Source organism: Microcaecilia unicolor, chromosome 1 (genome assembly GCF_901765095.1).
Source record: "Microcaecilia unicolor chromosome 1, aMicUni1.1, whole genome shotgun sequence".
Lineage (NCBI taxonomy): Eukaryota > Metazoa > Chordata > Amphibia > Gymnophiona > Siphonopidae > Microcaecilia > Microcaecilia unicolor.
The window spans coordinates 306,001,830-306,014,290 of NC_044031.1; the positions used below are offsets into that span (position 1 = coordinate 306,001,830).

The following is a 12,461-nucleotide window of genomic DNA, read 5'->3' on the forward strand; positions in this document are numbered from 1 at the left end:
TCCCAAGTCCATTTAGTAGTGGTTTATGGACTTGTCCTTTAGGAAACCGTCTAACCACAGCAACTGTCTCTCCGCAGCAGCAAATCAAGTGGGTTCAAACCCTTGCCTCTGTCTCCTCCAGAAGCTTCTCCCTTCCCATTTCAAAGCTGCAGGACACCAGAGGCCAGCCAGAAGGAGGTGGGGCAGGGCTTAGAATCTCCCGCTTGAAAACTGATCCCCTTTGGCAACTCTGTGGTAGGTTATTCAGGTAAGCAGTGGCACCATCTTCCAGCGGCCAGATTTAAGTAATTGCACTAAAATCAGCTGGTTTTGCTTTCTGCATTGTAAGACGAAATGTATTTATTTTTTGTTTAAACAATGTATAGTCTGCCTTCTAAGCAGAAAACATAATCGCACAAGATATTAAAGCAGAGCCATAAAGGTTATACGCACAAAAACTGGTTTGCTTCAAAGCCTCTCTCCTTCTACCTCTTGTTGAACTTTTTTTTTCTATGAAAAATAAGTTCTCTCTTACTTTATAGCAGCCTGACAGGTAGCTGGACGTTTCTGTATTACCTTCTCTTTTCTCGTGTGGTAGGCCCTTCCCCTATTTTGGAATCCCCCCATCTGCTGAACTCGCCGTGTATTTATATTTCTTCCATGCCCCGCTGTAAGTGCATGTGCGGTTTTGCTTGCTGCATGTACGTGTGTGTGAGTTTGAATGTCACGTGCGTGTGATGATGTGTTTGTAGTGATAATAATTCCCCTTTACTGCTCTGCAGCACCAGTGGCCAGTTTATTTTTAACTCTCTACTGCTAACAGGAACAGAGAGCCACCAGCACATGAACACTCCTACCTGATGTGCGTACAGAGGAGGAGGCTGGGCGGAGAGGAGCTTGATACACGCTGAAACAGTCACAGAACGAAACGAAAGAGTGCATTTCTCCTGCCTCGCTTTCAGGAGTTTTCATTCTCTCTCTGCCCCCCCGAATTAAACGAAGAAAAAAAAATGATGAAACGACAGCTGAATCGCATGTTGCAACTGGCCAACCACAACGCGGGCAGGTAAGGAAGAGGAGAGCCGGGGGGGGGGGGAGAGGGTTAACATTTCAGGGAAGAGCAGCTCTCGGGGGTAGGGGGCGGGCAGACTGCAAAGCCGAACTGGGAGAAAGGCAGAAGTTCAAGCGCACATGTCCTTCGTATGAAGGCTGAGCCCTTGACAGAGAGGCTGAGATGGCGATTGTTGCAATTCAGTATCTGCAAAGAGGAAGAACTTGATGGGGTGGTTTGTATATTTGTTCTTAAACGTGGTCATGTCGAGCGTTTTCCTCCTCTTCCTTTTATCTTGTCTGTCAGTAAACTTGGGCACATTTCACTCTTAACAGCAGTTAGAGGTGATTGTGCCACGAACCGTTTGGCCTTTGTTCCCAACTTTCTGTCATCTCATTACACAACTTTTTGTAGCAGTAAGGCCCCAGGTTGCTCTGTCCTCGATGAAGCCACAAAGGGGCATATACAGTTCAGAGGCTCTGGCTAGGATGGAGTGATTTAATCTAGTAACATAGCAAAGGAGAGCAGAAATTGCCCATTTGGCCTGCCCAGAAACTGGGCTTCATGCAAGTTAACCCCCTCCCCCCCCCCCACACAATGTACCCCAAGTGGAGTAGCTCTGTGACCTGCAGTCTGTAGCTAACTCATTAGCTGCATGCCTGGTACCTTGTGAAAGGGCTGATGAGGATGATGGGTGTTTAGGTTTTGAGTTGTCACCTGATCTATGCTTTCCCTCCTTAAAGTCCTAGGCGTGATTGCTATATTGTCTGTCCACACTGAGCAGCTAAATTCTGCCTTTAGGTTCTAGGTGAAATTGTCTCTTAAGTTTGTAGTGACCCAGAGGGCCTGATTAAGCTCCAGTAGGTCCTCTGTGCCCCCCCCCCCCTTTTGCCTGCACAAGAGCATAGCAGATGATAGCACATAAAGGCTGAAACTGCCCATCCAGTCTGCCAGGCAAGGCATTTAGGGTTGTAAATGCTGCTCCATGCAGATCAACAACCCCCTCACCCAGTCCGTTTTGGGAGCAGTTAGGTGTGGAGTGTGATTATGGGCACTGCCATTTGGATACTGGAGTTTTGGGCACTCGGAGTCCTCTAAAAGTCCTTTCCCTACTTATTTCCTCCCCGCCCTGCACTGACCTCCAAAGTATGGGGGAGAGCAGGGCCTGCACCTCATCGCTGCTGCGAGATCCTCGGTGTAGAATGAGGAGCTGCCCCGAGAGGTGGCTGTCAAGAAGGACGGATGAAGGCCTGAGGCAGTCGCCTTCCTGCGCCAAGGACTCTACAGCAGGGGCAGGCCCTGCTCTCACCCGGATTTTGCGGGTCAGTGCGGGGCATGAAGGAAAGAATTTTTAGACACCACTGTTTGGGTGCCCAAAAGTACTTAAACCACTGGGCCCAAATAGCAGTTCCTGAAACTCTCGTTTTGGTTAAGTATATTGAGGACATGTGGTGGGAGCCAATTCTATAATGGCACCTGGGTACCCAGATTTGGTTATAAAATACCATCAGCGTGCCTTAAATTTACCTGTCCACAGTTACAGACCTGGCTTAATGCAGCAGGGACATGTTACATGCAGTATTCTGTAAACTATGTACATAAGTGGGAGCTCTGCCCATTGCCCCTCCCCCCATGCTGCACATCATGCCATGCACAGGATTACAGAATAGTGCGTAGCAAGATGCACACAAATGCAAATTTGTGCCAGTTAACATTTATTATATTTATTTAGATTTTGCTCACACCTTTTTCAGTAGTAGCTCAAGGTGAGTTACATTCAGGTACTCTGGATATTTCTCTGTCCCAGGAAGGCTCACAATCTAAGTTTGTACCTGAGGCAATGGACGGTTAAGTGACTTGGCCAAGATCACAAGGTGCAGCAGCAGGATTTGAACTGGCCACCTCTGGATTGCAAGACCGGTGCTCTAACCACTAGGCCACTCCTCCACTCCTCCATTCCAGCATGAATAATTATTGATGTTAATTGGTGTGTTACCCAGTTTAGTTGCACACACATCATCTCAGAATCGCACCCAAATTTGGGTGCACAAATGTGAGTGCCCTTTATAGAATCCCCTCAATAATGCTTTTTTTTTTAAGCATGTATACATTTGGGCCTTGATTCTCAGAAGCAAATGCGGGCACTGGAGGGCCTAAGCGCCAGACTAGCGCCCACATTTGCTAGTGCCGAATGCTTGGGGGGCTCTAACGCGGGGAACAACGAGTTCACCAAAGGATATCGTAAATAGCATGCTAATTGCATTTAAATTAGGTCATCTCCGATGCTCAAAGAAGAGCGCCCTGAACAAGGGCTCCCTTACCGCTGGGAACCTTACGCCAGCATGGATCTGGCGTTAGGTGTCTGAAGAAGCTAAGAAGTGGAGGGAAGAACCATAAAAAGTGTGGGGCTTCCAGGGAAGTAGACAGTGAAGGAGATGAAAAGAAAAGTGGCATAGGAAAAGGAAAGGGGGAGGAAGGAGGACAACAGAGAAATGAGGAAATGAATCTGTTTGGGAGAACTGACATTACTGTCCATGAAGCGACTTGAAAACGCCCATTATACACAGCTGCATGCTCACTTTAAGATGTGCTGTGTGCATCGCCCAGGAACTGATCTTTTCCACGCTCCAGTTTGCTGCCTTAAAAAGTCTGGAGCTGGGCAACCAGAGTAGCCGAGTGGTTAGTGCAGTGGACTTTGACCCTGGGGAACTGAGTTCAATTCCCACTGCAGCTCCTTGTGACTCTGGGCAAGTCACTTAACCCTCCATTGCCCCTGGTACAAAATAAGTACCTGAATATATGTAAACCGCTTTGAATGTAGTTGCAAAAACCTCAGAAAGGCAGTATATCAAGTCCCATTTCCCCTTCCCCTTTGCTCCTCCCCCCCTCTGGTGTTCTTGGCATGTTTAAGGCACAATTCCTGAGCGTATGCACCAGGCACCATCCCCACCTTAACTTCTAAACAACTTCTAATGTTCAATGCTATGAGCGTGCCTATATTTGCATCTCATTAGCTTTCAGCATTAGGGAGCTCTGCGCTATTTCTCCAGCGCTGTTCAGTACAGTGCTGGAGTTTTGAGCATCAGGACCCAGTTGGTGCGGCACCAAATTTATAACTGCTCTTTGAATATCAGTTCCTTTGGGTTTGTCTTACTCCGTTTTGAAGTCCATTACCATTTTTGTTTCCACCACCTCCTGTGGAAAAACTCTTTCCTGGAGCTTCATATTGCAACCCCTCTTTTCCTTTGGAAGAGGGTATTTGAATGTCTGTGTGATTTCTTCCCTTTGAGTATACATGTGTCGGTCCTGGCAGCTCCTCGTCGCATTGTTTTGCCAACTTGAGTTTATCAGATGCTATCATCCCAAGGTCACTTTCTTGGTCTTTATACGTCGGTCTCCGCCCCGATCACATACAGCTCCTTTGGATTTATGTACCCCCAAATGCCATTACTCTATGCTTTCTGAATATTAACTACAAACTAATTGACCACAGAAGCTTAGGTCACTTCGAGTCTTTTGCAGATCTTTCTATCATCAACAAAAAGGCAGATTTTCCATTCTAACCCTTCCACATCGCTACTTACCAAAATAGAGAACAGGACTGGCTCTAAGGCCAGTCTTTAAGGCACTCCACTAATCGTCCGTCTCTCCTTCGAGTGAGCACCATTTACCACTACCCTCCATTATCTATCAGTTCCCCAATTTCTATTTCATTTTGGCACCTAAGGACCCACCCCCTTGCTGCTCAGTTTATTTATGAACAGTATTGAAGACTTTGCTGAAATCCAAGTAAACTACATCCAGTGTATGTCCTTGATCTAATTCTCTAGTCACACAATCAAGGAAATCCAATCAAACTCATTTGAGAGAAGTACATAAGTATTGCCACACTGGGACAGACCAAAGGTCCATCAAGCCCAGTGTCCTGTTTCCAACAGTGTCCAGTTCAGGTCACAAATACCTGGCAAGATCCCAGAAAAGCTCAATACATCTTATGATGCTTATCCCAGAAATAAGCAGTGGATTTTCCCAAGTCAATGTAATAATGGCCTATGGACTTTTCCTGTTGGAAACTGTCCAGACCCTTTTTAAACCCCGCTGAGCTAACCGCCTTTACCACATTCTCTGGCAATGAATTCCAGAGTTTAATTACATGTTGAATGAAGAAACATTTTCTCCGATTCATATTAAATTTACTGCTTTGTAGCTTCATCGCATGACCCCTTGTCCTAGTATTTTTGGAAAGAGTAAACAAACAATTCACGTCTACCCGTTCCACTCCACTCATTATTTTATAAACCTCTATCATATCGCCCCTCAGCTGTCTTTTCTCCAAGCTGAAGAGCCCTAGACACTTGAGCCTTTCCTGATAGGGAAGTCGTCCCACCCTCTTTATCATTTTTGTCGCCCTTCTCTGTACCTTTTCTAATTCCACTATATCTTTTTTGAGATGCGGAATTAGAAAAGGTACAGAGAAGGGCGACGATGATCTAGTAAAACCATGCTACTACTATACCTCTGATCTTGCAATCCACTGGACTCTTAAGTAGTTCATGATCCTTACTTCAGCGGCATTTCCATTAATTTCCACCACCAAGACTACCTCTGTTATGAAGAAGGACCACAATTGCCTTCTCTATTTCCACAGAACCAGTCTCACATCTACAGATTTCACAGACGGTGCAATGGGATGGGTTACCAGAGCCATAGCCTGACCAACTTTTGCCCCACATGCCATCAGCAGCTACAGAACTCTGGAGGCTGTGGTTGAAGTTGGTTTGTGTGGCTCTTTCCAACCTTAAGTGTTTTTTGCTATCCTTGAAAGATCTATAGTACTTATTCTTAGCTAAACCTCCTTGAGCTCCCTTAGCATCCTGGGATGTATCACATTGGGCATCTGGTTTTGTTCACCTTCAGTTTCACAAATTCTACACAAATAGATGTCGTGGTACTATCTACTCCACTCCCATATGAATCTTTGTGTCTGTTCCAAGGTTGCCTTCAATGAACTTTGAAAAAACTATTTATTAAGCATTTCTGCTTCCTTATTGCCACCATCCACGTATTGTTCCTCGTCTTGTTTCAATCTACAATTCCACTTCTGGCTGTTCTGTTTCTTTAGACTTGCCTAGTAGCATCACTGTAATTGATCTAAATCAATGCTTTAATAAAATTAGAGAAAAAAATACCTCAGCGTCTACACCTTTGCTTATGTCAGCTACACAAACCTAGAGCAAATCGAAAACCATGTATTATGTTCAGTTTTGGAGGCCGTATCTTTTAAAGATATAAAAGACTGGAAGTGGTGCAAAGAAAAGTTACAGAAATGGTATGGGATTTGCGATGCAAACCGTACGAGGAAAGACTTGCTGACCTGAACATGTATACCTTGGAGGAAAGGAGAAACGGGTGACATGATACAGATGTTCAAATATTTAAAAGGTATTAATCCGCAAACAAATCTTTTCCGGAGCTGGGAAGGCGGTAGAACTAGAGGACGTGAAGGGAGGCAGACTCAGGAGTAATGTCAGGAAGTATTTTTTCACAGAGAGGGTGGTGGATATATGGAATGCTCTCCCGGGGGAGGTGGTGGAGATGAATACGGTAATGAAATTCAAACATGCATGGGATAAACAGAAAGGAATCCTGTTTAGAAGGAATGGATCCACGGAATCTTTGCGGAGATTAGGTGGCGACACCGGTAATTGGGAAGCAAAACCGGTGCTGGGCAGACTTCTACGGTCTACGCCCTGATCGTGACTGAATAGATATGGATGGGCTGGATTGTGAATGTTAAGGGCTTTCGACGTTAACTTCAGAACTTAGTACAAGAACAGTGCTGGGCAGAATTCTACGGCCTGTGCCCTGAGAATGCAAGGACAAATCTAACTCGGGTATAAAGTATCACACCATGTAAAATGAGTTTATCTTGTTGAGCAGACTGGATGGACCGTCATTTACTATCATGGGTCAGAAAAAAACTTCAGTTATGGATAACAAAATCAAAAAGAGTGAAAGCTGCACCAGTGGCAAATAGGAACAAACAAACAAAATAAAAAAATTACGCACTATTCAAATGTTACCAATTTTGTACTTATCTTTAGGCGTAACACAGATGCTCTAGTCTGCTTTGGCATAACTTATCCACCAGTACCTGACGGGGATCCCTGTTTTGCCTTAGCTGCTTCAGGTGGAAAAATCCTGTCCCACGACCACAGCACAATTCTTAAAATGGTGAACTCAGAGTGCTGCTGCTCCAAGCAAGTCTATAAAAACGTATTGATGAGTTTCAATTGTTTTGAGTTTCTTGCTCGTGTGATACTTTTTTTTCCTCTTTCTCGGACATAGTTGAAAAAACTGGTGAATAAATTAATGCGGTTTCTGGAATCCAGTGATGTGCAGGATCCAAAGCAGAAGCTTATTTATTTCTTTATTAATTACCAGAGCAGGTCTCCTCAGATGAATCTGATCAGTTTCTTTGATTGGGTGTCCAGAGATCTGGATTTGGCGAAAGCGCTAGATGTGCTATTTTTACTTTGAAGCGAGACCCCTGACCTGGTTCCTCATAGGCAATTTATGAATAAGTTGAACACTGTTGGTATGGGCCCTAGAGTGATTGACTGGATCAGTGGGAGACAACGAAAGGTACATGGATTTCACTCTGAGAGGGGGGCATTAGCAGAGGTGTGGCATAGGATTCATTCTTAGGTTCTTGTCAATATTTTTGTAAGCAAAACTGCAGAAATGTTGTGAGGAAAAATTTGCCTCTTTACAGATGATACCAAATAACATAGTAGATGACAGCAGATAAATACCTGTATAGTCCATCCAGTCTGCCTAACAAGATAAACTTTTGTACTTGATCTTGATTTGTCCTTGCCGTTTTTAGGGCACAAACCGTAGAAGTGTGCCCGGCGCTGGCCTTGTTCTTCAGCTACTCAAGCTGCCATAGAAGCCCCACTCAAACCCATCCAGATCTGTCCAGCCGAGATCAGGGCACAGACTGTAGCAGTCTTCCTGGAACTGGCTTTGCTTCCCAATTACGGGAGTTGCCATCTAGTCTCCACTATGTTTGGTTCTGTTCTGTTTCCATACAGGATTCCTTTGTATTTATCTCACGTATTTTTGAATTCTGTTACCGTTTTCATCTCCACCACCTCCCACAGGAGGCATCCATCACCCTTCCGTTTTTCTTTGCCATCCCCACCTGCCAACACCTCTAGATTTCTCATGTAGTATCCTATTCCCTGCTCCTAAGCTGGTGCAGCTTTCTGTGGGAGCTTTCAGGTAGGCTATTTTCTAAAGGCACATAGTTGCTTTTATAAAAAAAAAAGGTGTGGCATATGCATCCATGTACCCTCCCTGCCTGAGAGGTCCTTTTACTGAGCAGCAGTAAGCAATACTTTGTGTTTACCATGCAGGAAAATGCACTACCGTGAGGCACGCTGAACCATCCTGTGGTAGTTTTGGCATCTGTTCACGCATCCCATGCTTGTTTGGGGGCGGAGAGTAGGCGTGTCCAGTGCTAAGTGGTTAGCGCCAACTGAATAGATCTTAGCAAGTGAGCCCTTTCTGCCTACATGATAGGTGGTGGTAAGGGATCACTGGTTAATGGGGAAATTAACTTGTTTACAAGTACCCTACCGCTCCTGATTTTGTTAAGAGAGTCTTTTCTTTCTTTTTGGTTGATTTCTTTGAGTCTCTTCCTCAGTTATACTATAGCTGAAATTAGCACATGGTCATTAATTCAGAAAATGAAATACTGGCCATTTTACAGGCACGTTAAAAGTGTCCTTGGCGCATGGGGAGACCCATATGGTAATCATAGCGCAAGCCACCTTTTAGAGCAGCTTAGTAAAAGGGCCCCTAAGTAATCCTGTTATACAATTACCTCCTATAGCCAGGAGTGGCCCAAGACAGTCTGCCGCCTGAGGCGAGGGGATGGTCTGCTGCCCTGGCTCCGCTCCATTCCCCCACCCCAGTCTGACATCTCCCCCCTTCCTTCCTTCCCCGAATTTACCTTCTTTTCTGGCTTTCCCAAAGTCAGGGTGGCGGCGGTTCCCATACGCTGTCCTGCCGCCAGCCCTGGCCATTTCTCTCTACTGCGTCTCGCCCCACCTCCAAGGAAACAGGAAGTACGTCAGAGAGGCAGGCTGTACGAGAGCAAGGGGTCAGTGGCAGGGCAGTGTATGGGAGCCGCTGCTGCCCTGACTTTTGGAAAGCAAGAAAAGAAGGTAAATTCAGGGAAGGAAGGGTGAGGGCGATGCCAGAGCACGGTGGGGGTGGATGCCGCTCTAAAAGAGTGCTGCCTGAGGCCCCCGCCTCAGGTGGCCTAACTTAGGTGATGAACAGATTTTGTCATGCCAATTAAGTTTCCTGAGTGTGAATCTGAGAAAAGCACCACAGGTAGGAGATGGAGTGAGGCACCAGTGGGGAGGAGAAGGGGAAGGTCAGTTTGAAAGGAGTGATCTCAAAGACTCTGTTGGTTTGGAAAGAATAATAAAACGAAACCAACTGTGATTATATATCTAACTATTGGATTTATTTCAAAAATTTATATACTGCATGATCTATTGTTCTCATACATAGTAACAATCTTATATTACAGCATCCCCTCCCCCCCCCCTTTTTTTATATAAATATCCCTTGGTTAGTACTTCTCTGGTTGTTCCCCTTTTTGTTCTGTTGTTTCTCCTTGGTTGGTTTTACAAAGAGGGTAGTTCAGGTTTTTTGTTTTGGTTTTGGTTTTAGCATCCTCATTAAAATCGTATCTCAGCAATCGTGGCAAAAATAACAGACTCACAAGATGTCACTGTCAGCATATTTCAAAGGTGGATGTTACAGTTTAACCACAGAGTGCTTCTGTCCCAAGGCATCAGGTATTGCTGGGCTTCTCCAGCACTAGGAGGCAGTACACTTAACAAGAAGTACTAAAGTGTGTGGTTCAGTCACTGGGTGCCACAATTCGTAGCAATCATTAAGAAAGCTATATGGTTCAGTCACTAGGTAAAAAGCATTTCAGATGCATAAGAAACAGCCTTGCAAGGATAGCGGGTGTGTAAGCAGGCAGAAGGGGTTGCATGGTGGGGAAAGTATGTGGAGCATATCTCATGGCATTATTCCAGCCCCTCTGCTGTGTGTGTGTCAGTGTATTTGTGGGTAGCTGTAACGACTTTGCATATTCCTGTAACCAAAAGAGGGGCAGTTAGAAAGAAGCAAATTCCAGTATCAGTGTTTCTACGCTACAACTTCTAGAACTGCTTCTACCTTCGAAATGCATTGAGCCTTTATTGGGGGGACTATTTCTTCAGAATCACCAGCCCAATCTGGCACAATTTCAAATCTGATGTTTTTTTTTCTTTTCTAAATGCCAAATTTGATCCCTCGCTCTATTAAGTTTCCAGAGAATTATTTTGTCTACAGGGAGAAAAATAGTCTTGACAACTACTGTATAATTTCTTTCCAGTATTTCTTTAGGTTGGAAAGAACGGGAAGGAAGTGATAATAACTTTGTACAAATAATTTGTGAGACCTTATCTGAATCATTGTTCTAAGTTCTGAATACATCTCCAACAGGATTTAAATCGGTGCTTCTCAATCTTTCTGTGATCGCACGCCCTTTCATATGCCCAGTGAAACTGCGTAACCCCCCCCCCCCCCCCGCCTGGGATGTGTGCACGAGTGATGTCTTTTATAGAGGGCCTCCTAAGCTTATTACCCCAACCATGGTTTTTGCAATCCATTTGGGTTTACGACATACAGTTTGGGAAGCCCTGATTTAAACAGAGTAGATGCAGTCCAAAGACAGGCTACAATGAAGTGAGCCTTAAGGACTCGGTACACTTTGAGGAACAATGCAATTATGGGAATGTAGAATTTTGTGTATAATTCTATACAGAATCATATTATACCCCAAATTATGCAGGAAGGAGCCAATGAAAAAGAAGGCCTTAGAAGAAAATGCAGGCAGGCAAGGCAGGAGCAGGAACAATATAAATGGCTGTATAGATGCCCAGAGGCATTGTTAGGCCTTGAATCTATTTTGTTGACAGTGCCCAAGGTCTTATTCCTTCTTCCACCCCTCTCTGGCCCATGGCTTCTATCACAGCTGGTGTTCTTGCTAAGGAGCTGGCTCCTCTTTGTGCTAGTGCCGCACAGTTTGCTGCTCAGCAGCTGTTTGAACTGCACACGGCAGTACCTACAGAGTGCTACATGGTTCAAACAGCTACTGATCAATGAAGTGTGTGTTGCTAGCAGGAAGAGGAGAGGTGCTGGATCCATGGCAGAATGGCCAGCTTTGATAGAAGCTTTGGAGCAGGTATTGAGGTGGGTGACAGAGAAGGGGTGAAAGAGGTTATAGAAGCTCTTGGGAAGGAAGGCAATAGAAAGCAGAGAGTGGGGATTCCAGATTGGGGTAGGGGAAAAGAGAGAACGGGCTGTTGTTGGATGGTAGAACTTGGATATTAGATGGAGGAGGAAAGGTGAGTAGGAGTCAGTGGGAGAGAGGAAGAGACTTTGTTCAAAAACAATTTTTATTAAGTTTAAAGAATATAACAAAGGAAACGTATACAAAACAGGTTTCAGATTGTATCAAATCAGTATCCCCCCCCCCCCCAAACTTGCATCCCCCCTCTCTCCCAAACCCAAAATTACAGCACAATAATTCATAGCAAACAGGGGGGCTTTGGCTTATAGCCCCCTGATACTAGGAGAAGAGGGGACTTTAAGGGGAAAGGAGGATGCTCAAAGTGGGGACATGAAGTAGGAAGCAGGGGTGGTCAATGGGGGTGAAGAACTTGCTGGGGCAGGGAGGCCACCACATGGTTTCTGAACTTTTGCACCTGCATAATGCACTGTTTTCTTGTTTTTAATCTGTAAAATCTACAGTAATTATGAATTAGCAGTAGCAGTAAGATGTTTAGGTCAATATTCAGGTGCTCTGATCAGTGTTGTGATTTTTTTTTTTTTTTTTTTTTGAAACATTGGCTGCAGTGGTCAAAAACTATCCAGATATAATGTCACTAACATAGAGGGGCATAATCGAACGGCGCTGGCCATCTTCGAGGCCAGCTCCGCGATGGGGCGGAGCCAAGCGTATTTTTGAAATACGCTTGGCGCCGGCCAAATCGCTCGCCGGGTTTAGAGCAGGATCACTGGGTTTATATGAGATGGCCAGCTTCGTTTTTCAGCCATAATGGAAACCGGGCCCGGGCATCTTAAACCTGGCGAAATGCAAGGCGTTTGGGCGTGGGAGGAGCCAGCATTTGTAGTGCACTGGCCCCCCTCACATGCCAGGACACCAACCGGGCACCCTAGGGGGCACTTAAAATTAAAAAAAAACAAACCCAAAATAGCTTCCAGGTGCATAGCACCCTTACCTTGGTGGCTGAGCCCCCCAAAACCCACTCGCCAGAACTCTACACCATTACCA

The 12,461-nt window shown here is 45.1% G+C and overlaps 1 protein-coding gene across 3 annotated transcripts in view; it reads left to right on the forward strand.

Moving 5' to 3' along the window:
* The first annotated feature begins 805 nt into the window (after positions 1-805).
* Positions 806-12,461, forward strand: part of SH3BP1 (SH3 domain binding protein 1) — a 131,008-nt gene continuing 119,352 nt past the window's right edge. Inside the window, exon 1 of one of the 3 annotated variants that reach the window (XM_030207897.1) lies at positions 806-1,045. In XM_030207897.1, coding sequence (XP_030063757.1) covers positions 990-1,045 — 56 coding nt within the window. In that variant the 5' untranslated portion in view covers positions 806-989. Of the gene's footprint in view, positions 1,046-1,197; positions 1,266-12,461 lie in introns of those variants that run through there. The other 2 variants (XM_030207907.1, XM_030207916.1) reach the window with 2 other exon arrangements.